The sequence below is a fragment of the Oculina patagonica genome, chromosome 11, assembly GCF_052425735.1.
Source record: "Oculina patagonica isolate OP01 chromosome 11, crgOcupat, whole genome shotgun sequence".
Classification (NCBI taxonomy): Eukaryota; Metazoa; Cnidaria; class Anthozoa; order Scleractinia; family Oculinidae; genus Oculina; species Oculina patagonica.
In genome coordinates this window covers 6,162,585-6,188,404 of record NC_135768.1, presented here as the reverse complement: position 1 = coordinate 6,188,404, position 25,820 = coordinate 6,162,585, and the positions used below count along the sequence as shown (strand labels likewise).

Sequence of the window (25,820 nt, the reverse complement as noted above, 5' to 3'; positions counted from 1 at the left end):
TTTCTGTTTATAAACAATGAGAGATATGACTTTAAAAACATTCCCGAATACCTTAGGCAATCTCAGGAGTAGTACTATTATTTACTAATAGGCCTATGTGCTTTTTCTTTCGTCATTGATACGACGACTTCTTAGGATTGAGGGTTTTTGTCGTTTATATTTTTTTCAATGCAAATCTCTCATAGCTAAAAGCAATCCCAAATTACGATAGTTATTTCCAATGTGCGCATCTAATTATTCCGATTGGCAAAAGTCCTTTGCAGCTTAATGATGGACGTTAACACCTATGAACTCTGCTGGGACTCTAGTCTAACAATTAGAATTTTTTATATGTTAATGTATTTGTGTTATTTGTTCAGCCGTGTAATTCGTAAGCTAAAATGCGCTCTCCATTTTAATTTCATTAGCTTCGACTCACGCTTGTTTTTTCAACTTTATGGCTTTCCAAAGCGCTTTTTTCTAAGTCTAAATGGCAACGGATCTTAAAATATGCTCACTAAACGTTCGGGGTTTAGGAGAAAGACAAAAAAGAAGGGAGATATTTAACTGGTTGAGAGCAAAAAAGTTTTCAATTTATCTGCTGCAGGAAACTCATTCTTCTGAGAACACAACCACAACTTGGTCTTCGGAATGGGGGTATAAAACTTTGTTTAGCTGCTGCTCTAGCGCTAGCGGAGGTGTCGCAATTCTCTTCAATAATAATTTCGCCTTTCAACTTCTTAGGTCGTATTCGGATCCCAAGGGCAGGTTTATCATTTGCGATATCAAAACATGCGAAAAAACTTTCACCCTGGCAGGACTTTATGAAATGGTTGGCTCAAAATAAAATTATGTTGAAATCCAACACCCTTGCCCCCGCTATAGTCATTGGTCTAAGGTCGGATACCCTTTCCCACACAAAACAATACTTTTACTTTCTTGTGGCCAGGTATTTCATATGGACCTGCAGAACAAAAGAAGTAAAGCCCAAAATAGAACGATTTCCAGGCTTTCTTTCTTCTTTTGGTGTATATCGAAATCTTGCACCCCCATAAAACAGTTTTCACTAGAAACGTTTGCAAAGGAAAAGCCATGCATGCCTGAGAATACATTAAATGACAATAATTTAAGTGCTAATGAACCTTTAATTTATCTAGCTTACTGAATACATTATATGTAAATTAGATCTTTTGTGTGAATATTTATGTTATGTTTTCCTTTTCTTTTTTTTCCTGTAAATATTTGTGTAATGTATTGTAATTTGATGTAAATAAATGCTGTTAATTAAAAAAAAAAAAAAAATTCTTTTCCTCAAAAATAGAACGTATTCGACAGGAGTTGCTTTTATGACCCATTAACAGCTAAAACAGCACTATTGTATACCTTGTCTGGTGATGCATTGTATACAAAAGTGGCCTCCTTTTGTAGACAGAATCTAGCTTATAATTTAATGTTATGACTGTGCATGGTATTAATTTTACCTAAAGCTACTACCTTGTTTTTCCAGCCCAAAACAGTTATGAACTGTCAAGTTATGTTGTCTTTTGACATTATTTCAAGATTCTCGATAAAGGATGGCTTGTTGTTTTTTCTATTTGTCTCTCAATTGGTTACATAACCACGTTATTTTCGTCGAGTTCGTCCGCAAGGCAGACTATAACCGAAGCACGTTTTCTTCTCAATTTTTGACTTTTATAATATAGCCGATAAAGCCTTCAAGAAACTAACCGTTCAAGAGTACAAAAAACTTCTTAGCCTGGCTAAAATAAACAAAATTTTCCACGTCCTTTTTATTCTATACATTCTCACAATCGCAGGCGAGCGACGGTTTACATCATTAGATAAACTCCGTCTGACATGTTTATTCATGTCAGTTACTAATGTTGTCATTTCTTGCATCAATACCATTTTTAGAGATATTTTTGGCACTTGTGAAAGTTACTGATAATATGGTGTTTACTTGTGGTCTTAAATTGTAATCTTTGCTTTTTTTAAAATATTGTGGTCCATTATTGACCTTGTTTTTCTTAGTTCAGTGAAAATGCCAGAGCAGATTTCAATATAACATTTGTTTATAGACTTTTATTAGAGAAAATGCTGATTATTAATAGTTTTTCCAATTTTGATCTAAGTCGTATATTTTATGATATTTTCAGATGCTTGAACTGCTAAAAATAATCTCAATCTTTTCAAATTACCTAACTAAATTCCTAAAAAAGAAATAAAAATTCGTCGAAATACGACTTCCATAAGGATTTTTCTGAGGATACAATACAATACAATACAATACAAATTTTATTGTCACCTCCCCATGGGGGCTTTTCAGAGACAATGAAAAAAAAATCATCGGCCATAAGACGCTGTCTAATTTGATCAAGCTCGGCGATGCATTTTTCATTTGCACTCTTTAGAACCTCGATAAGCCTCGGCACAGAGTTGTTTAAATGTGCATTCCAACTGTGTTAAAGGACTTTTGACATGTTTTTAGTGAACTTTCCATTTTTTCAAACCCAGTTATGCAAAAAATGGGTTTAAAAAGTGAATCAATACTGCAATGCCCGGTTCATGAAATGAATACTCTTGGTGTTTGAAACGTGTTCAAACTTTGTTTGGCACGTTTTCTAACACAATGATGCAATTTCACTGAGTGTTCTTAGCAGTTTCAATTTCACACTAAGGAACCAATTTATTACAAATTTGGTCGTGATATTACATACCAGAACACAGAAAATCTTTCAAAATAAATACCAAAGGTGACAAAAAATTAAACCAACAAGTCAGTCAGTCTTGATTTGTGAAAACCACTTGAACTTTCACGAGTTGATTTCGTTCTGGGCGAGATGTAATTTGATGCAAGCCCTTTATCACATAAGTATTGCAAAGTTGCATGATTTTAAGACTAAACTAAAGGTGTCAAACTGAATTAAAACACGAGGCTTACAATGTTTTCTCAATTTTGGCACACACCAAAGTCTGTTGCTAGGCAACAAAGCTGTCACCTACATTTTATGTGATTCAATAAATTGATCGATGAGTTGAGGAAGTGTATTGATAATCCATACAAATCTCAATAAAACACAGTGGAAGACAATCAAAAGCCTAGAAAATGTCATTTAAGAAGAAGGATTTGCTATTGAAAATCACTAATCTCCTTCTTAAAATATGGCAAAAATTGCAATTAATTGACAATCCATTTAAGCTTAATATTTACCTTGCTTATTCTGGCCATCGCCAGCTATTCACAGCTATTCTTATAATATTTTTTAATAATCAGTGGATATACAATGATAGGTGGTGGAGCGACAAAGACTTCACTTCTTACTGACCTTCCCGTCTCATTCAGAGTCATACCTTAACCTTAAGCAAAAGCGAAACTGCAAATTGCATACAGTTTTTTTCCATGAAAAGTGTATGAAAAGTGTTATGAAAAGTGTGATCAATTTATTTCCTTGATACTTTCTTATTTCTCTCGAAAACAGAGCGCGGTCACTTTCACCCACAAACAACAACACTTCGATGTCGAAAGTGTATTACTTGTTTAGGAATGTGATGTACGCAGCACTTTTTCCTTCGCAAATTATTGAATCTCATAATTGAATTTTATGATTGTTCCATTGCATCTCTTGCACTCATTTTTGTCATATTTTCCATAATTCTTACGTCTTGTTTTGATAAATGAAGTCACGTTCGACTTTCATGTCTAAAACGTCGAGAAACAAAAACCCTATTTTCAGTAGAAATGAAAAAAAAAGAGTCCACTGGCTCTCATAATAATGTTTACAAAATAACGGCAGTTTAAAACAAGAAAAACGAAGACGATTCTACCAAAACCGTGACTCAAGGTTACGTCCCACAGTAGCCACCCAGAAAGAAGCCACATACATAAACCCTTATTCCTCAATATTGATGTTAAATATTCCAATAATGTTTGCTTTGTTTCATTTCTACAGACAGTTTTGTAGCGTCATTTGTCGGTTCATCTACGAGGTGAAGGGAATATTACAGATGTTGAAACACACCATCACAAACTGTAAATAACAGCCCTCTAAGAGGTCATGTGGTTACCGATATTTCAACAGACGTGTGTTTACAGTCGAACTGAGGAAATAGTGAATAGCTAAAATGGTTCTGGAATGTTCATAGTGTAGTAATGATGAAAGTAGTCCCCCCACTCCCGCCTTCATCAATTATTTTACAAGAAATCAGATCGACAAAAATATGTTGAAGATTTTCTGAGAGATTTTTGGTGAACGTAGTTGTCGTAGGCTTTCTTGCAAAACAAATAACAGATATTGATGTTGGCGGGTCTAAATGTGTTTTTGGTTTACCTCTGGTCCTAATAAGGGGGAAAACATATTAAGGCAACGGGTTGACCCTTTTCTGCAAAATATAACGATCTCCTTATACTCAGAGATAAATTCAGATATTGATTCCAAGCAATATAAATATAAATAACACTTCACTGCATTTCAGACCATGTGCGTTCGTACTGTACGTAGTACACAACTCTTACCTCGATTTCGATCGATTCATCGGTTGTATTTCGCAGTTGACGATCAACATCAATAGACATTCTATTATTACTTCCTTCTTGTCGTGTAGGCCACATTCAAATTTGCGGGGGGATTGGGTAATAACCTTGTCACGCATTCTACCAAAATTTTGTAGCGATCGGACGAAGAATAAATTTTGAGGTGAACTATTTACACAGTGGAGGCTACTATCCAATCAGGAGAACGCTCGCAACCTCCTCGCAACCACAAAGTAAATAAGTTTGACCGAAGGCAATTAATTTCGTAAAAGCATGTTCTTCAAATATCGGAAAGATAATAATCAGCAAGACCAAAAAATATTGAGATTCCTTACAAATACAAATATCCGACGACTGCAATGGTTTTAGGTTTGATTAAAGCGATGTATTGGAAAAAAACTAGAGTAAGTTCTTTTAGCGTTTAATTGTAAAGTAAACATTCTAGCTATAGTCTAAAACGGAAGAAAACTTCCACCAATCAGAGTGTTTGCAACGCAAACAAAAGCGTGATGACATGGCATATCCGCCGTGTTTGCTCGCACGGAAGGGCTAGCGTGCCCCGAAAACGGGCAAGTTGAATGAAGAGAAGGGCATATATGCAGGAGAGTCACAAAGTTTTTTTCAATTCATGTAACAGATTAATGTATAAATGTATATAGGAAAATTCACGGCATCTTCGACGTCACAAGCCGCACGAATACACGCAAAATTGCGTGGGTTCTCGCGTGGACGTATCCGGAGTTGCGTGATCAGTGTCACGTGAATCGCGAAAACATTCGAGTCGGCACGAAAAGTTCAGAACGAAAAAGAAGACAGTCAAGTTCTGTTAAAACATCAAATTTCGTATGGACAGTTTCGTATAGCAAGCTGTGCAACTGCCATGTCGAACAACATTTATCTCCTTGATGTAAAGCTCAAGATTACGTTATTCTCACCCTACCGCAATCTGGAAACGAAACACTATTTCTTTTTTGAAATATCTGCTTGTTGGTAATTTTTTAGCCATCGTTCCTGAAGAAACGATATCTAAAGGGCAGTACGGGAAAGAGTTTTATGCATGGCCAGAAGTTATTAGGTAAATCCTCGTGCCGTTTCAGGTACGCTTTCGTTCTTCCTTCGTGCTTCGGAAAATATTACTTCGAAGCAATATCCACGTACGAAGCATTATGTTCCAACTACGTTCGGCCGCATGGACGTGGCAATCATCATATTCCAACTACGTTCGCCCATATGCAGGTGCCAAGCATCATGTTCCAACTACGTTCGCCAGCGGTTCATCAAAGCAGTCGATTGTCGATCGTGGACAGTTCGAACGCGCCATAATGATTGTGAAAGTGGCTTTTTTTTTATCGGAATCCTCATATATAACTAAATCCTAACAATTCATCACCGTATCCTTCTAAAGAATAGTATTGTGATCTTAAAAAGCTACCAGGAGAACTTGAAAAATCCTCGTGCCCTTTCGGTACGCTCTCGTTCTTACTTCGTGCTTCGGAAAGTCTTACTTACACTTACACTTACACTTACACTTACTTACCCAGATGGTAGCATAATGGTTACCTTGGTAACCACAAAAACTAGACAGACAGCTATCAATCAAAGATTCAAACATTCGTGACCCTTGACTTCGTTTGCTCAGATTTGGTCCATGTTCTCTAACTTCGTTTTGTAATTTTTAAACTCAACTCAGACGCTTTACACTTTCCCTAAACACGTTATGTTTAGCAATCCAGCCATGTGAAAAAAGTTCTTTAAATGAACTGAGACGGCTCAAAGTAGAAATTCCCTTTATACCGCGTCTTCGGTGGTCCCAATTCACTACAATTACCGAGAAAAAACGTTTTAACCTTTTTCCATTATTTCATTCGCCCACGCTGAAAGATTATCTGTCTGCTGACCTCACTGCAACAGAATAAATGTACGTTTTTGTATAGTGGATTAGATCAGATTTTATATTAGCATGGGCGTTTAATACAAACTTTTCTTTTCACAAAAACTTTTTTTATAATAATTTTAAGGCTTAAAAGACCATTATTTTAAGAACTTTAAAGTTTCTTTTCAGAATTCTCGTTATTTTGATGAGGGAAAACGACAAATCCTAATTATTGTCAAGAACTAATCATTTAAAAGAAAAATTTGTTTTGAAATTTGAAAAAGTAAGAACCAAAAATGTAAAAAAAAAAATAGGAAAAGTTAGACTTCAGACTTAAAAAAGTGTGATGTGGAAAAGTTCACTTTCCAGCTCTTAAGTTAGTAGCTGCTTAAAGAGGCTCGAAGTAGGCTGTTTAGCTCGGAAGTGCGAAGTTTGTAAACTAAACTTCCTTAAGTTGTATTAAAATAATCAGCACTTGCTTTTTTTTTTTAATAAAAAAATATATACTTTTAAATAACTTTGAATGATGTTTCAATAGAAAACCGAAACGAGTTGAAATGACAATGAATCTAAAGTTTTTACATGACTGTCATTTTTATACCGGAAATATTTCATTCATATTTCAAGCATATACCCATTTCGTAAATCTATTTTTTGGTGATTTTGGGGAATGTTTGGGAAGAAATAGATTTCTCATAGAATTTGAAAAATTTAGAGAAAAGAGAAATATTGAAGATTGAAATTAAAATTTAAAATTCGCCGTTTTGAGTGACAAAGTGCCACGTTCTTATTCGATTCCTATGGATCTGGAGAGAACATTAGACCGAATCCACGTGGTGGCATTTTCCCAAAAAGGCCTAAAATGTACATACCGGCAGTTTTTGCTGGATCTGGAGTAAATTTTAGGCTTGATCTACGGTGTGTTTTCATCACAAGGGCCAAAAATCGCCATTATTAGTGACAAAGTGCCACTTTCTTATTCGATTCCTGTGGATATGGAGGGCACATTGGGCAGAATCCATTTCGTGACATTTTCGCAAAAAGGCCAAAAATGTACATTGCAAGTTTCAAACCGATAGTTTTTGCTGGATCTGGAGTGGAAATTAGGCTTGATCTACATGGTGCTTTTCATGAGTTATAGTGCAACTTTCTTATTCGACTCCTTTGGATCTGGAGGGAACATTAGGCCGAATCCACGTGGTGGAGTTTTCGCAAAAAGGCCTTATATGTACATTTTTTATAGTTTTGCTGGATCTGGAGTAAAAATTTGGCTTGATCTACATGGTGCTTTTTATTACAAGAACCGAAAATCGCGATATTGAGTGACAGTGCCACTTTTCTTATTCGATATTCTTCACGTAGATTTGTTTATTTTCTTCACTTTGTTTACTTTCATCCTTTGTTCAATGAACCTTGTCTTCACTAAGAAGCCCTCTTGCCATGATTCAGATATGTACCTGATAGCGATCAAACGCACTGCGGGTGCCCGCATTTCCCTCCAAACCTGCCGCTTGTAAACGTCTCAACGGTCTGAAATCCTCCACTTTCGATTCAAGCCGAAAGATAAGACAATCACTGAAAAGATAAGTTTTCATACAAAATTATTTTCATGTACCTATCTTTAACGTTTTCTTACAAAAACCTTGCACATTTTCTCTCCAAACTTTTATCAGTAAACTTCGAGGCAATGAAAACCAGAAGCGGCAATGAATTTGTGCGTTTGTCCGCTTTACTGAGGGACCTAATTCGTATTATGGCGGCTTATTTAAGCGCGCTTTTGTTTTATAGCGCCATTGGATACCGCGCCTTCATGTTGGTTCGTAAAAAGATGCCAAAAAGCGTGCTTAGAGGACAATAAATACTCCCGCCATTGTTACATGACGTTATTGTCTGTGATTGGTTGCAGCTTATATTCCATATTCATGCAAACTTTGAATTTGCATTATTTCCAACAGTTCGTACACGTGTGAAGATGTGGCTTGATCTCTTACTCCTGAAGAACAACTTCTGTCCTCGACGAAGATGAAACAGGGCTAGCTTATGAACGTTACTCTGAATAGTGAGTACATATCTTTGAACGCTGTTAATATTTGTTCCTACACCTAATGAAGAATTCCAATATTAGTCTAGTTCCCGCGTTCGTTCACTAGTCAGTGGCGCGTCGCGTCGCTCAGGCCATGCTAAATGTAATGTTATCGAAAGTTTAGGAATATAATTTTCCAACTTTTGTTAGAGAGAACTAAACCGAATTATTTCCACGTTCTGGGGCCTTTTGCAATGTGGCGTTGATAAACGTTTTGATCGGACCGTTGCCGCGAGCACGTGTTTGTCATGTATCCTGCATCTGCATCGTTTCGTGGGAAAACTTTGCAGTAACATACTAGATTTCGCAGAATCCTTCAGAAAAATACTCTTAAAACTTTTTTTCAGAGCAAAGAAACACGTTGAAGTCAGATTTGTACTATTTTTGCCCTATTTTTACTAAACTATTTCCGTCAAAGTTCATTAAATTAAAATTTGAATAGAAATCATTATAGTACAGGTTTCTTCGTTTAAAGACTATTTTATTATTTAACTGTTAACGTTTCTATTTGCTTAATTCATTTTAAGGAAGAAAATTGACTGAAGGATAAAACAAAGATGGAAGGTCTAAAGAGACGAAGAGGAAGCCCTCGGAGGATTTGGAGAGAAGACGACAAAAGATGAGAATTTGTTGTTAAATTTCTAATTAGAATGGTGGCTATATGGTTCAAGCTCAAACCGTACGTTAAAATTCCTTTTAAAAAATGTTTTTTTTGTTTTGTTTTGTTTTTTAGTTTTCTTTATTAGGGTAATTTGTCGGGTTGTTTGTTTTGAACGACGCGTTAAATGTTTTCAGTATCTCACTAACCAAACGCAAAGTATATTGTTAATTTGAATCGAGTTCTTGAAGTATACTGGCCACCTTAATCCTTTCGACAATATTTAGAAACAGAGCTTTAGAGTGGTTTTGCAATGGCTTTGAAGAGTTTCAAGAGGTCAGTAGACCTGGATAATTGATATTTCCAACGCATCAAAACTCGCGAACACAGCCACGGTCGTTGGGTTTTCACTTGAAATTCTTGATTTTCTGACAAAATTTATTTTCAACCGATTGGATAAGGGTATAGCTCTCAGGATCACCTTTGCAAAACCACTCTTGCTTTTTTGTCACATTAACTGTTTACACATCTCTAAGTGTTTGTCAGTGGCTCAAGGACGTGGAACTCTTTAAGGTCGCACTGCTTAAATTCAATTTTCATTTAATTGGGATTTCAATAACTGGCTTATTGACTGATTTTACGTATTGTCGGGAAATTTTTTGTATACGTGCTAACGGATATCGAATAAGATTTGAAACGATGTTTAGATTTGCCATTGCACAAAGAAAGAAGCACTGTCGTCCCACATTTTAAGGATGGTTCTAAAGAAATTTTCACTGGTCTGAGTGTCGAAAGTATTTCGCGTTTGCTCTGATTCGTATTACAACACTTAGTGAATGGTTTAAAAATCTCGTGGCACATTCTCAACCAATTAAAAGTAAAAGCAAAAGTAAACACGTTTTATTGCGCTTCGTGCCGGCTACATGAACTAACTTCTAGTTTAGATTGGTTCACTGGATAGGCTGGATTTTCTGTGTCCTTTATGATCGGCTTGAGTGATTACTTTGGTTATGGTTTTACGACACTCAATCGAAAATCACTCAAAAGAACGCAAAACTTACCTATTGGTCACGATTTGATTTTGTAGAGCAATTTTTGACGAAAAAAACATAGGCATATGCAATTAACACTGATTTTGTGTACAACGGAAGATGAACTAGGAGACGCTAGGCTAAATTTAACAAAGTTCGATTAGAATCAATCTTTTGAATGTAAATCTCGCAAAGAGAAATTATTGCAAAATGTATTCCTCCAGGATCTGTTTCGATCAACTAACCTAACTGAAAGCTTTTATTTCCAAATTTTACGACTCGTTAACCTATTCAGGTAGGCCTATTTTGGTTTTATGGGCTGAAGTGTGTAGGGTGAAAATTACTTGCATCATTATAGTAGTAGTGAAGCTTTATGATTGATACTTGCACGGAAACTGCAATACTTCCAAAACTGGCTTTCTTAACTTCAGGTGTACCCAATAATCTGCAGCTACAAACACGTAAAAATTTATTAAAATGGACCATTCAACAATAAAATTATTTTTTATGGGGGTGCAATTGTTTTTTTTTATTTCACAAATAAAAAGAAATTTTTGAAGCAATTACCGGTGACAGTGCTTCTTTAACTTTAGACACATCTGAAATATGTTTTGCTGGTCTCTATATATAAATCAAGACGAAAAGATTGATTTTCCAATTGTAATTATTGCGAATTGTGCACACCACCTTAAAGTTCCACGTTTCTACAACCACTTGCAATTACTTAAGTCAGTTAATTTACTGTAGTAATAACTGTTTAAAAGGCTCTCCATAAAATACGAATTGCTTTAGAAACGATGTTTTAATCGCAATGACGGAAAATGTTTTTTTTTTTAGAAATTTCTTCCCTGATAAGGCGTGTTATGCATCCAAAGTTGCCTACCTGTACTGTGAATGGAGAACCCTTGAAACAGTTATGCTTTCTTAATTTTACTTATTGTTAAGATCTTAAAAATCAATATCTGGTTCACACATAAGTGAGACATTCAAAAACATGCGCGTTTAATTTCTGATACAATCAAGTAAGATGCATTGTATTGATTCACATCAAAATTCTCAAACTAGCATTGACGGAAAAGAAAGGTCATTACTAAGGGGAATTAAAATTTTGATTTTAATCCTAAAGGAGTCGAGGATACAACATACAAAGTATATACACGTTTTCCAAATCGCCGTAGTGTTGTGATTAAAAGGAATTGTTATACTTTAATTTCATAAACCTTCCGACTATTTATTTTTCTATCGTGTTTAATTCTGTTTCTCGGAAGTATTTTTCGTTTTTTTTTTCCTTTGAAAAATTTAATATCGGTTGACATACAATTCTAAACTATCACTTAAAAAATTTGGCTTACAATGAAATAGGGATGGCTTTTGGTCAATAAAATAAAAAAAAGAAAGAACTGCAAATTGAAGACAATTTTCTGTCGAAATACGATTTTCGCCATCGCATCGTTTGTTACTTTCAACGCTTCAGTTTTTATCATTTTTGTGTTCTTGATGTTGAAGACAAAATGATTTCATAATACTTTGAGAAAAATATATCCTTTTAAATTTAAAATAATTTCTTAAGGGGAGTATCCAGATTTAATTTGGCCATTTGCTCTATCATTTTAATTGTTTTGTCATCCAGTTCTGAATACGGAAAGGTTTTATTCCATTTTGCTATGAAATTTAATCTCTCTCTAAAAAACCAGATATTGATTTTGGGATATTATTATTATTGTCACACTATTGGTTGTTTCACCGGATAAGAGAAAACAACGAAATATCGCAACGAAACGGAAGACTTTATTTCATAGCAAAAATAAAATGAGATGATTTCAATTACAAAACTGGGCTAAATTATCAACAATCGGATGTATTACTATTGGCAAACTTCTCTTGTTCCTGTGTAATAGATCAAAAGTGATTACAAAGGGCAGGAAGATGAAGTGGCAAGCTGTAAACGTTTTAAAAACTCCGTATCAAAAACCTAATAACCAATTGGTTATGTTTTGGAAAAGTAAACCAGCGTACGCGTAACATTTCAATTGTCACAAGCCAAAACAATACAGTTCACTTTCTGGCTAATCTTTTATTTGTTGATTTACTTTTGGCTGTCTATTTTATCGGAAAATTCTTGTTTATAGCTTGCCATTTCATCATCAACTTAAGAGTAACTGTTGCACTATCTCGTACTTCAACACAAAGAGCGTTCAAAACTCAAAAATGCTTTAAGATTTAGCAAAGAATTAGTCAAGAAAAAGAGTGCGAAAACGGGAGAAAATTACAGATACAAAATCAGAAATTTGTTTTTTTTGTTCGAGACCGGTGCAACAGTTTTACGTTTTTGGCGGGAAACAATTTTTTTTGCAACGAAAAATTTGTGAAGGGTACCCTCTTAATTTTTTTCTGGAAATAGTTGTCAGGGGAAACGCTGTGCCAATTTTTTCAAATTTTCCCGCCAAAAGTCTTGGTATATATAGGAAGAAATTTTTCTTGACACCTTTTTATTAAATTTAATTGACTTTTAAGTGAGTAACCGATTGAATTGAACAGCTTTTGATAATTGAAATGAGTATTTGTTAATTACTATATTGAAATATTGTTAGACAATAAATTCATTAACAACAATGGTAGATGTGAGTAATCTTTATTGGACTCTAAATATGCAATAATAAAGACAATGAAACATGAACTGAAATTAACTTTATTGTCTTGGAAATAATTAACTATTATTTTTTTTTTTTAAAAAAAACGGCGCATGCGTATTTTGAGCGCCCGTATTTTTTCTAAGTCTTTTGGCGGGAAAATTATAAATTTTTAAACGGCGGTTACTTTGGAAATAAAGTTGGTAAAAAAAATTAAATCACTGGATTTAAATTGAGAAAACTAAAATAAACGTCAGTTGAAAAGCATTTTGCAAGGTTTGGCTTAGTAATTCATATGAAACAACGAACTTGACTTTCAGCTTGAAATGTTTTGCTTCACAAATAATATTTTGCTAATCTCCTTAAATCTTTCTTTAAGATCACAGCGATGTTTATTGAAGCGACAGGCAAACAAATCTGTTGGATTACTTAAACTTCCCTCTGCTTGTTGATCCCAACTTTAGATAGCAAAACATTCAACTTCAGTCCTGGTCTTCGATCTTCTAATATTCTCGCCTTGTTATTGAAGCGCCAAGCGAATAAATCTAACTTCCCTCTGCTTGTTGATCCCAACTTCAGATACCAAAACATTCAACTTCAGTCCTGGTGTTCCTGCAAGGAAAAATACAAAAATAAATCAAATGACCAAAATCTAACGAGAATTAAATTTCTAAATTTTGTATTTTCTAAATTCTGTATTTTGCGTTCATCTGTGTTCCCTTGCATTCTACAGTCACTGAGCAGCAACTGTCACCAATAATATTATGCTCGTTTTGCTCGAAATTGGTTCGATTTCTGACGATTAACGTCGACAACACAGAAAAATTACTTTTTTCCCTAGTGTAAATAAATACCTTTTGGTTAATTCTGAAAAAAAATTGAAAGTTTGTACTTAGAGCTTTGGTCGGGTAGCAAAAATACAATCGAATTGCTAAATGAAGTTCTGTAAAATGCAAAATTAATTTGTTATTAACAATAAACAAAAACACAACGCATTCTCTGTATTATTGTCCGTATTCTCTGGGTATTGTTACTACAAGGCTGAAGTCAGCCGCTACGTTTGAATGCCCAAGGAGGCACCTTAATTTCATAAATTTTTGGCTTTATAAAAGTTTTGGAAGTCTTTAAAAGCTTTAGAACTCGCGATTTTGTGTCCAAGATAACATCACGAATGTATGATTTCAAGAATTAATACCGGCACAAGCGAAGTAAACTTCCAAAGTGCATTGGTGTTGGGACCGAATCTAAATTTTAAAACGCAGATCAAAATATTCAGAGTCTAATGTTGTAATACTTACTGAAAACGATCACTTCTGTGCGCCATAATCAATAGTAAAATTTCCAAGTAATTACTAATGGTTCCGACCCACAACAAAGAATCACAACTCACCATGCACAGAATCCATTCTTTTGCTGTTCGTCTTTTTCCGCATCATCATCATCATCATCATCATCATCATGCAGATTGTTTGCTGTCTCACCTATCGATAAACAAAACGTTTCCATTAATGTGATAGTCACAGTCTTTTTCTTACCAAAAACAAAAACCATGATGCGCATTTCATAGCGCTGTTTTCGTATTGGAGAACATGTAAAAAGATAATTTCAACAGTACTGGAGAGAACCTTCCGTGGGGAAATCAGTGATCTATTTACATGTGTATCCTCACTTCAAGATTAACACTTTTTTTATTCTCCCAAAAACTTAGTTCCAACATGATCGCTAAATCTTCAAGAGATTCGAAAACTATTGAGACAGATGAGAATCGTCTATTCAGCACACGCCCTATTTGCATTCCCTGTTAACAGCATTCTGTGTAAGAGATGACACTGAGAGATAGAGATCTAAGGTAAGGTAGGTAAAATGAAAATATACAGATCCACAATCTGAAAATCAGCTTTGTTGGCGGTGAACACAACATGTTTGAAACAAGTTTGACGCACAATTTATGCCAGTATTACATCCCGAGCAGGAGTGGGGCTCTGTGGAATTTTCGGCGAGTTTGTGTCAACCGGTTGAAGTGAAATGTCGCGATTCATTTTATAATGGTAACAATTTTGGGTAAAGAGAGAAAAAAAAACGTGTTGATGCAGAAGTGTATAGACTTCTGGTTTGTGTAAATGTGTTGTTCCAGAAAATATCCATACCCCTCCCACAGAAGTGTTTTTGATTTGAATCCCCCCACCCCTCTGAAAATTCCAGTTAAGCCCTTGAGATCCCTCCACCCTTTCATAATTTTCAATGACCTTCCATGTGGTGGGTATGGATATTTACCTATTAAACTACACCCAATTTCAGACCAAATAGCAAACATTATGACCCTCTTTCACACCAAAACAGCTCAAAACCTATCCCTTTTTTGGGCAGCACAGACATTTATAGCTATACAAACTTGAAATTGTAACGTGATTGTTTTACCACTTGATGAGTGTCGTTAAAGACTTTAATAAATACAAAATAAGTTACCTCTATTTATACATGGTTGTATATAAAGCTAGCCGGAAACCTGTGGGGTTGTGTATTAACCGCCGCCTGGTTAGCTCAGTTGGTAGAGCGCCGGACTGCTGTGCGGGAGGTCGTGGGTTCGAACCCCAGACCGGACCAACACTCAGGGCCTTAAAATAACTGAGGAGAATGTGCTGCCTTTGTAATTTCATCTGCAAATGGTTAGACATTCTAGTCTTCTCGGAAAAGGACGATAAACCGTAGGTCCCGTCTCCTGTATCTTCACTCTTATAACAGGGGACGTTAAAGAACCCACACACTATTCGCAAAGGGTAGGGCACGAAGCTCCCGGTGTTGTGGTCTGGCCTTTACAATTGTGTAGTAAAATTACAGTACATGTAAAGCGCATTTGAACATATACATATGAAAAATGTGCTATATAAATGCATTATCATTATCATTATTATCATTGTATTCCCAGCAGAATTGGAATTTGGAAATGTTGGCATTTGTAGAGGGAGGAAAAAGTACTGGAGAGCCCCAAGAAAAACCTCAAAGCAAGGTTGAGAACCAACAACAAATTCAACCCCCATGACACTGGTTCTGGGATTCGAACCCGGCCGCCTAATAAGTGTATTGATAAGAAGAAATCAAATATAAGACGTACTTACATCATAGCAGTGTTAGTGCATATCCATCTTGAATTTCATGGTCATGTTCATTATCTAAAAAAAGTGCAACCCTGTTGTTATTTTGTGTATCTTGGTACAAAATTAAACATAAAGAAGGGGTATAAAAAAGCCATTTCCAAATTAACTATTTCTATTCGAAGTGCTAAAATGCTCTGTGGTAAGGCTGGTTAGATTGGAGGGGGGACTCATACCCAGGAAATATATTTTTGGTGTTGCAACAGATGGCCCTGGCTATAATTGGGAAAGCGCTAAAAAAACTGTACAGCTATCCCTTTTTTGCACTTCATGTACAGTGGTGCCCCAATTTCTCCAACCTCCTTGGGAAACAAGAATTGGTTGGAAAAATCAAGGAAAATCAACTGGGAGTAAAATTGCAGTGTTCGAGTGGGTGAAACAAATCCAAGGGAAATGACGTTTGGTTTGAGTTATTGGTAAGTTTGAAAAATGGAGGTTTCAAGAAACTCAAGATTCCAAAAATGCCAGGATACTGGGTAACTGGGTTTTGGTCTACAACTGGTTATCACATTAATCAGAAAACTGCTTGAGGTATGAAGAATTTAGTCCAGCCTAAAAATTGACACTTGGGAGTTGAAGCCATTACCTAACATAAATTGAAATACAAATTATTATGGCAACTTTGAAAGCAACTGACTGTGATGCGGGAGGTGCGGTGGCCTAATGGTTAGTGCGTTGGACTCCAGATTGAGCGGCCGGGTTCAAACCCTGGGTGGGGTCATTGTGTTGTGTTCTTGGGCAAGACACCACTCTCACAGTGCCCCTCTCCACCCAGGTGTATAAATGGGTACCGACAAATTTAATGCTGGGGGAGTAACCCTACGATGCTGGACCTAAACCTCCAATCCAGGGGGAGCAGAAATACTCCCAGTTGCTTCTTGTGACTGAAACTAGGATAAGCTCCGGCCTGATGGGCTGGCACTAGGCTCAAACACAAAATTTTAGGAATTGACAAAAATCTTACATAAATGGAAATACAAATTATAACTAACAGTAGCTTTAAAAGCAACTGACTACAATAGAAATAGGGCAAGTCTGTGGTAGGGTAGAAATTTTTGGTATTTAGAGGCAAAATGCAGCTGAACACAGTCTAAAATGAAATAATGGTTTCAGAGCCCAAGCAGCACACCCCCGCCAAAAAAATCCTAGAGTACCTCCCCTGGAATTGAAAGGTTGCAGTTTTCTTCAACAGGAGTTGAACTAATCAGATACATGTACAGTAGACTGCTGTAAGCACTAAACATACTTACATCGATCAGTTACATGTATATGGATCAACTTCCATGTAATGAGTTTCCTGTTGCATAGTTGTAAGGCATCCAATCAGAGTGCAGAATGTCACAGATAATTTCCTGACAAAAGAACCAGGCTTTGTCAGTTGTGTCACTGACTCAAACATTTTGTGTGGTTCCAGAAAATATCCATACCCACCTCACAGAAAGTCTGAGGAAGAAACGCATTGAAAATATTTAAAGGAAGTTATGAAGGTAAACAGGAATTTCAGGAGGGGTGACTTGGGTGTGTGTGTGTTAAAACATAAAACCTTCTGTGCGGGAGGCATGGATATATTGTCTGGAACAGCACAGGTCTAACTTCTCAAAACTTAATAAAATTTACCATCATTTTGTCCAAAAATGAAAAGAGTTAATATATTTTAATAAATAATGTCTTTTGCCAATTTTTCCAAAATACATCAAAACAGTGGAATCCCAATCTCTTGAACCTTGAGGGAAGTAAAAATTGGTTTCAAGAAATCAGGAAGTTTATGAAATTGGGGTAAAATTATATGTAGTAGATAAAATATGAGCAGGAGATCTGTATGGGCATTTACAATGGCGAGCCGATAGGCGAGCCACTGGGACTGGTTTGTACCCACTGGGACTGGTTTGTACCCTCATGAATAGTAATGTTAATGAATTTTACAATTTGAGTTACTAGGGGGTTCAAGAAATCAGGATTCCACTGTATGTGATTAAATTATCTTGAAATAACTGTAAATGTTCCAGATAACTTTAGGATTCACATCAGTAATGTTAACATTAACAGTGCACTACATAATACCAAGTGGAAGGCAATTGGTGGCTAAATGGTTAGTGCACTGGACTCAGGACTGAGCAGATCTGGTTCGAGCACTTGCTGGGTCATTGTGTTGTATTTTTGAGCAAGACACTTTACTCTGCTCTCTCCATCCAGGTGCATAATTGGGTACCAGTAAATTAATATGCTGGGGGTAACCCCGAAATGGACTAGCAACATATCCAGGATAAGCTACGGCCTGATGGGCCACTAGTCTTGAACACAGGCTTAATCTTGCCTGCCTATACAGTACCAAGCTAGTACCATAAATTTACCACTGGCATTAATCACTCAAAACCACAGTCAATATTTACACCTCACCTTATGTATGTGGAATCCATTTACATCACGCATAACTCTCTCTTCACATCACTCTTAACAGATTGCTTGCAATGTGGCTTGTTTTATGTCTAATGATAAAAATATTTGATTACAGTGTAATGCATTGATGTGTACTTTTAATCCCAGTATACATTTCTATACCCTTTTTCAATGATCTAGATAGTATGCTCTTTGGACAGCTGAGACTGAAACATGATGTACAGCAAGGCCTTTTTTCACATAAGTTACAACAGAATTCAGGAACCAACACCAAGCAGTGGGTTTAACAAAAATAAACAACGTTGTTGGGGAGGGGAGCTCGAGGGGACAGCATTAAAAGTTTCTTTGCTTTAAGCTTACATATTTTTTGGTATTTTCACTTCTAAAATAGCCTATAATCAACAATTTTCACACATAACATTCCAAATACAACTGAGGTAACTTTGAAGTCACGCTCTCTACTAAGCTTTCTTGCTTAACCACTCTATCAATGTTAGCTCCATATCGATCTACCTGCTGCTTAACTGTGGAAACAATTTGGTTATTGTCCAGCCTGATGTTACCGTTGTGGTGTCAAATCATTTTTTTTTTTTATGAGAACTGTAGCATATGTATCAGTCGCAGAAAACAACTAAGGATGTCCAGAATCTGTCCAGATTCCGTTCCCTTCATTCTTCATGTTTTTTAACGACCGCTTACTAGTTTGTTCAACGGCTCGGTCAAAAATCGCTTCTTGTACCCAGGTTTCTACTTCCGAACTGGCTGGGCGCCTGTTGAAATCGATTCTTCATTGCACGTTGCTGCGTTTAATTTGCCATAAATTTACATGAATTAAGAGAGAATTTACCAGTTTTCTGATCCTTTGCCATTTTTTGCAGAATAGTACAGCGGACGTTTTACACCTGCAGCTGCAGCCGAGGGATGGAGCTTAGCATGCCACTGATATCCGGCCAGAAGATCTTGTAAGTACGATCCACTTGTATTTGCACTCTTGCGAAAGCAAGTTACAGTGTACCGTATAGTCCTACAGTGTACCGTATAGTCGGGGTTGAAGGGTGGTAAGGGGCCCTGGTGGAGTGCACTGGGGCCACCAGGTGCACTTCGTAAATGCCGGGAAATGCCAACCGTGTCCACCATGTCCTCGTCATAACCCTGGTAATGCAGTTGTACTGCAGCTGAGCGACAACGGCAAAAGGCGGGTATCCGGCGCCTTTCAAATAACGGGATGTTGTGGCTAAGGGAAGGACACCCTGACAGAAAACCCTGGCCCTCCAGGTTGGGGGTTGGGCATGGGGCCAATCCCCCCATCTCGTAAAAATTACTGATTACGGAAACCTGAAATTCTAATAAGCAATGTTACATGGGGAGCAGCACAACCACTTGCCTGACTCCAAATGATGATTCCCGACCCTATACCCACCTAGGGTTATGGCCATAAGTCAAGTTAGTCACAGTGTACCGTATAGTCAACATTCAGTGGGAATCTTGAAGTCGTCCAACTCCTCCCTTTTGGTTGGATGAATGAACCCACCCCCCCCCCCGCTTTTTTAACGAATCTGCAATGGAGGGGGGAGGGAGGATTTTCCTTTTTTTTCGGGTGGGGGGGGGGGTAGCAAACTTGAGGTCACTTTAATTTGGGACAAGTGAAAGAAATCAGTACAGTTAATTCGTTTAACTTGGAGAGAAAGAAGGTGCCGGTACAGAATTTGACTTGTAAAGGCCTGAAGGGGTAAAATGGGAACTGGGATTTGGGCAAATTTTCACTGGGAAAATAAGGTTTGGGTCACTGGGACTAGGAATCTCAAACAATAGAACTGGGACAGGGATTGGGTAAAATTTGGGAACACTTTAGGCTGGGAAATGAGAATTATACCCCCACCCCCCCCCCCTCCCTCCTTCCAGGACCCTCAATAGTAAAATGTCTATTCCACATTGACTGATCCACAAGTACATTGTATGTTTCGAAATCAGCACACTCTGATATTACTTTAATAATTCAGTACAACATACTTTCAACAAGACAGAGAATGTACAGTTTTACCATTTTTGAAAAAATCTGCATTTCCAAGTAGTATGTATGCATATTTGCTCATAATTTAGATTTCAGATGATTGAAGTTACCATCAGATGGCAAAAGTAATTTTAACCATATAACAGCACAAATGACAGCAGTGAAGTATTTTTTTCAGTGGCCCTTGAAGCTACAGTTGCACACACACCACTTATTTATTAATTGCTCTTTAAAAAAAAAATCTCAACTCACCATATACAGAGTCCTCTCTCTGATTAATGTGTTCATTTCCCACAATACTTCAGGAAGGTTGCTTGCAATGACACTTGTATTTCTCTCTCCATCCAAAATGTTTGTTTTTGCACTAAACTAACAGCAAAATATAGAAAAAAATTGAATCAACAAAAAGCAGCTATGGAGTTTGCAGATCTTGCCAGCAATATTGTAGAACGTTCACATAAGAAACATTTGTGATGTTGCCTTTACCAACAAATAAATTATTTTGGTAAAATTTTCTATAACCTCAAAACAAGTGGTCAAAAAAGTATATACTGAACCATAATCATTAATGAATCTAACAGAACAAAATAGCCTCTAAATAAATGATTTTCAGCTCGGCATTCTGCTGTCAGGACTTTATTTTCCGTTGAGTTATGCGTATATAGTATGAAAGTAACAAGCCAACGAGGCCAGCTGTGAGCTTGGCACTAGTCGGTCTTGACTCTTCCAAACTCTGCAAACTCTGGCGTCAGTTACGTCTAACGAGAAGAGTAGCGTTGAGTTAAAACTAAATGTGGACTTACGGGAGGAATAAAAGTAGCTAAAACTGAGATATAACGAATATCGTTTAAATAAGCTTTGGATATTTACCTCACTAACATTTTAGAAGTCCCAAATCTTCGGGGAGTTTGAGTCCGTGTTGGACACTCGTGACCGCCATGTTTGCACCGATTTTATCCCTTAAAACTACTTCATTTTACCAGCGGTACGGGGGCGACCAGTAGTCATAACCAAATTAAACGTTGAAGAAGTTATTTCCCCGTCGACGACGTTTTACCGAAGAACCGAGATATCAGCATAATTCCGATAACTAACTGAGGCAAGCTGCATGTTGAAGTCTTTCTTCAATCCTCGCGAAAAGGTAACACGTGAAAATGAATATGGAAAACATGGTTAACTAAATTTGCAATTCAAATAGAAATATTCCCTGGACTTCACACAATTATGTGCATGAATCAAACAAAATCTAGTTCGTTAATACTTGTAAGTGTCCAGGTTTTATCCTATGGAACTGGGCTCTCAAAAAACCCAGACATTTTTTATTTCACTCCTAACCTCAATAGGTAGCGATTACCTTTCATTTCTTTTCCTATTGTTTTTGATAAGGATGCCCCTGTGTTTTTTTTTTTTTTTAGTTTTAAGTTTAGTTTCAATTTCAATGGGTGTATCAGGGTAGGTAGGCTTGATTAGGAAAGATTCTTGTGACCAAGATTAAATAATTACTATTTTGAAATACCACGTTTTATTTTTTTTACACTTCATCCCAATGTTCCCTCTGCCCAAATAAACACAAGCATGTACAAGAATGCTTTAAGCATGGTCATATCATACCTCAGAATTGTCCTCTCCCTTCAAAATAATCGGCTTTAGGGAGAAGTTACAACTTTTCCAACAGTTTTTGTTGGCTTTCAAGCCAGAAGGGTCGTCTGACAGTTAAAATTTGCCCCAAATTAAGTTATACTACAAACAAAAGAAAAAGTTATCCCTAATTCTTCAAGTGCCCTTGTAAACCTTTCAATGTCTTTACAATAAGAGTACCTAACTTGCTACAGAAGTGGAATTTAAACGTAGATTTATTATGCGTGTATTTCCAACCCCCTTTCATAAGTTTGTTCGGGAATAACCTCCAAATAATCCTCATATGAAAGAAAGGACTAAGCTTTAAAATGCTCTGTTAGACTACATGTATGGCTAGGCCTTGATGCAAAGGTGTCCTCCAAGAGCTCGAATTTGAGTTCCTGCCCTGCCATTCTCTTTATTTGTCTTGTCTTCTTGAGCAAGCAATTCGGTACGTGTCGGCTATTTCTTATCCGCTTTACTAAAACTCGCTTAATACGGCCTGTATTTCAGGGCCTCAGTTCATACATCATACATTCATCAGCTTAAGGTTTACTGCAAAATCTGGTCAAATTTTTCACAATTTCGTCTTTTTGTTCCTTGCTTGAAACTTTTCACTAGAAGAGTACCCAAATTGGTGTTCAGACTGCGGTCATCAGTGTTCCTCCGATGTTACATGTGTATGATAATAGCCTTTTCTCCGCGTCTTATGCCATCGATGAACGCATAATGCTTCTCACCGTCTTTAGGATTCGTAAACGCGTAATACAAGCAGTCCAAAGATAGAAACGTAATGCGGTAGACGCTGACGAGAAACGTTGCACTTAGCACGTGACTCGCTTCTTGCACGCCGCCAACGGTGTCAAAAGCGTGTGCTATCACGTGGGTCCCCAACTTTGAAAGAATGACAGACGCAGCATTGAAAAGAACAAGATGAACGTAAGAATTGCGTTTGGTGACGGGTGCTGCGTCTGATAGGTCCGTGTTCAATATAAGGACAGTTATATTTAGTATAAATACACCTGTAACAGAAGATATGAAGAACACATTAAAAGGGGGCAGAAATGTCTGTATTGATCTGAAATTCGATCGAATTTCACTTCTTCTCACGTGTTAACTTTGTCTGTGTTTTTATTGCCCGTGGGAGGCTGCTTAAGGTCGTTTTGAATCCGCTAACTGTATTGTGTTCGACCGTTGAGTAGAAACTCACCAAAAACTGAACCGAACTCTCAGGAGCCTCCGCCGTATCAAGCTTTATCCCTACTCTGCCGTGTCGTCTGGTCACCTTCCTTATAAGGAAACTCAAAAACTTGACGGTGGCATATTCTGTCAACGAAGTCAGCAACGAATGACCCGACGCCGGCTTTTCAAGAGGGCGTCAATTAAAACAGAGGTCTCGTTTCATTTAGTAGCGTAGCAACGAATGACCCGACGACAGAAGCGTTCGATAGAAACACAAGAAAGAAACAGCAACCGAGGTTTTATTACTTGTATTCGCTCTGTTTACAGCTTATCTGAGGAAACGTGTTTGTATTTTTTTGATCGAATTTTTTTTCGGGACGGAAATGACCGTTAAAAAATCGCTTTGAGTTCTTCACACCTTTACCCTCTCAAGAACATTTTTACCACCTTCATGCAGTCACGGTTTTACTTTGAAGATTAAATAAATTAAGGAGATGGTTTCTAAACTAGTCCGATAACATTTTACCCTGCCACACAGTGGAGACTTAATACGACTTATTATACCATTTTTTGATGTGATATCAATTATGATTTCGCTTATTCTTGTTAGATATAATTCATGAAAGGACGCAACGTTTCAACGTTTTTTTCGCTAAATCAGCAACTCAATAATCTTAGAAATCCGCCGTTGAAGAATTTTGAAAATACGTCTTCTTTTTTATCAGTCTTCCAACCTAAACTACACATTACTGAAACTTTGAAAACTTATACAAGTCAAAAGAGAAAAGAAAGTTTGCGGACCTTACTTTTTATAAAAAATGCTATGCATAATTATTGTCTGAGTCGTTTAGACAAAACATGAAATATTGTCATCCGCGAATCAATATGGATTGATGCATTTTGATTATGCGCCTCAAAAATGTAAACTTTAGATTTACTAGCAACGAAGCAGCCATCCCTAAAATTTAACACACTCGGTTATCTTAATTTTATACAATATTTTAAGCTCTTTAACTCAACAATGTCAATAAAATGTGCGTTTGGTTTCAAAAAAGTAGATAAAAAATAATTCTCAAATTTATTTCAAGTGAAAATAAATGTCGTATTTACCTGTCTGAAGCAAAACTTGAGGTTGTTCGCAGATGCAAGAAGTAACCAACCACACGTTTTGATCCATTGCCAGACGAGCAAAGGTTCCAAAGAAAACCGCACACCAATCACACAAAGCCAAAATGAGAAGAACACTAGGCTTGAGACCTCTACACTCACGTCGGAGGCAAAATGTGTTCGTTAGAGAACAGTTCAATATGAACACGGAGATATCTGAATCGCATTTGACTAGCATGGTGATGTGATTGAAAATCAGTGCCGTCAAATCAAAGTGTTTATGAAATGTACGCTGTTAGAAATCCGTTAAAAACCAGTCCAGATCTAGCCCGCTGTTGTTTTGTCCGTCTAAAATCAGTAGAATCAAAGCTTCAAAAAGTTCTTCTTGAAGCTTTCGCTCGACGTATATATCTCCCTGAAGATTACCTGGATAAAATCCGCGTTTCTTGGTTCGCAGCTTCGTGAAATATCAAGCTTAGTAACATGTCAGCGAGACTGTCAAGTATTTTGTGTTCATTTTAAAGAGCGACGTGGCCCCTTTGAATCATATGATAATTATGCATATACAGCTCAAAACGGAAATATAATTATAATACAATGAACAACAAGGATGCTTTGAAGAGATCTTTCGTCGCCATGGAATTGATGTCTAAACGTCGTTTGGCGGACAGGCCATAAAAATTGAAGAAGTCGAAGTTTTTGAATCACGTTTTTCGCTGGTTGAAACAAAATCTTATGCGAATAGATGGACACAAGTCTTACCAATTAGGTTACAGGCAAAAAGAAAATGTTTTCGGCAAAAACGTTGGGTTTATTATCATTCATGATTTCAGTAATTAAAAAAAAATTGATGTTTGTGTTCGAGTTTAAAGTATTGATAGTTTGTGCAAAATGCTTTTAGTTTGACATTTGTTGATTTATTGAAACTGATTTGCGGTGGACATTTTACGGCAGGTGGGAAGACAAAAGACTCAACTCTTTAATAACTCCAAATGGCACCATTTGTCCGTTTGTTCGGTGGAGGTGTTAGTTATGGATGATCGAAGTCCAAGAGCGTGACCTGGATTCAATTCACAGAGCAGTACTTTTATATATCCCTCGAATCTTCTACGTTCTATCAAACTTAACATATTTAGAGCATCATTTTTTCCACCCAGTATTTCTATGAAGTATAGTTTATTAAAAATTAAATAAATGATCCTCGCAATGAAATTGCAATTGAGGAAATTGCAAAGAAAAAAGCTCCCCAAAAAGTTAAGGGCTTCAATGGGCTTTGAACCCGTTGCCTCCGCGATACTGGTGCGGCTCTACCAACAGAGCTATGAAGCCACACACATTAAGAGCAAGCTAAGGTCAACTGTGAGTTTTTATTTCCCCGTGAAAGATTAGAATGATGTAAAGTATACGAAAGAATTCATATTAAAACTGCGGCCGGATAAAACGTAAAGAAATTCACTGTTTATTATGCTGTACAAGGTGGTTTTAGAGTCTTGAATCTGTTTATGAAACCCTAAAGTGTGACCATGCAAATGAAAGCTATTGAACAGTAACTCCGTGTAGTGCTGTTTATTTTTCAATATCTTGCACAATGAAATTTATGCCACAGGATTCACTAAGTATTTTAATTTT

The 25,820-nt window shown here is 36.8% G+C and overlaps 1 protein-coding gene and 1 long non-coding RNA gene across 2 annotated transcripts; both read right to left on the bottom strand.

The window, feature by feature from the left end:
• Positions 1–12,768: 12,768 nt before the first annotated feature.
• On the bottom strand, positions 12,769–14,160 carry LOC144630490 (uncharacterized). The gene is made up of 2 exons (XR_013566559.1): positions 14,116–14,160; positions 12,769–13,337 (listed from the first exon to the last, which is right to left on the bottom strand). It is a non-coding gene; the product is annotated as an uncharacterized LOC144630490 (long non-coding RNA).
• Positions 14,161–22,554: 8,394 nt separating this feature from the next.
• Positions 22,555–24,473, bottom strand: LOC144631010 (uncharacterized). The gene is made up of 2 exons (XM_078489371.1): positions 24,195–24,473; positions 22,555–22,924 (listed from the first exon to the last, which is right to left on the bottom strand). Exons 1-2 carry the CDS (start codon positions 24,427–24,429, stop codon positions 22,575–22,577), a joined length of 585 nt encoding a protein of 194 aa, XP_078345497.1. The 5' UTR covers positions 24,430–24,473; the 3' UTR covers positions 22,555–22,574.
• Positions 24,474–25,820: the final 1,347 nt, after the last annotated feature.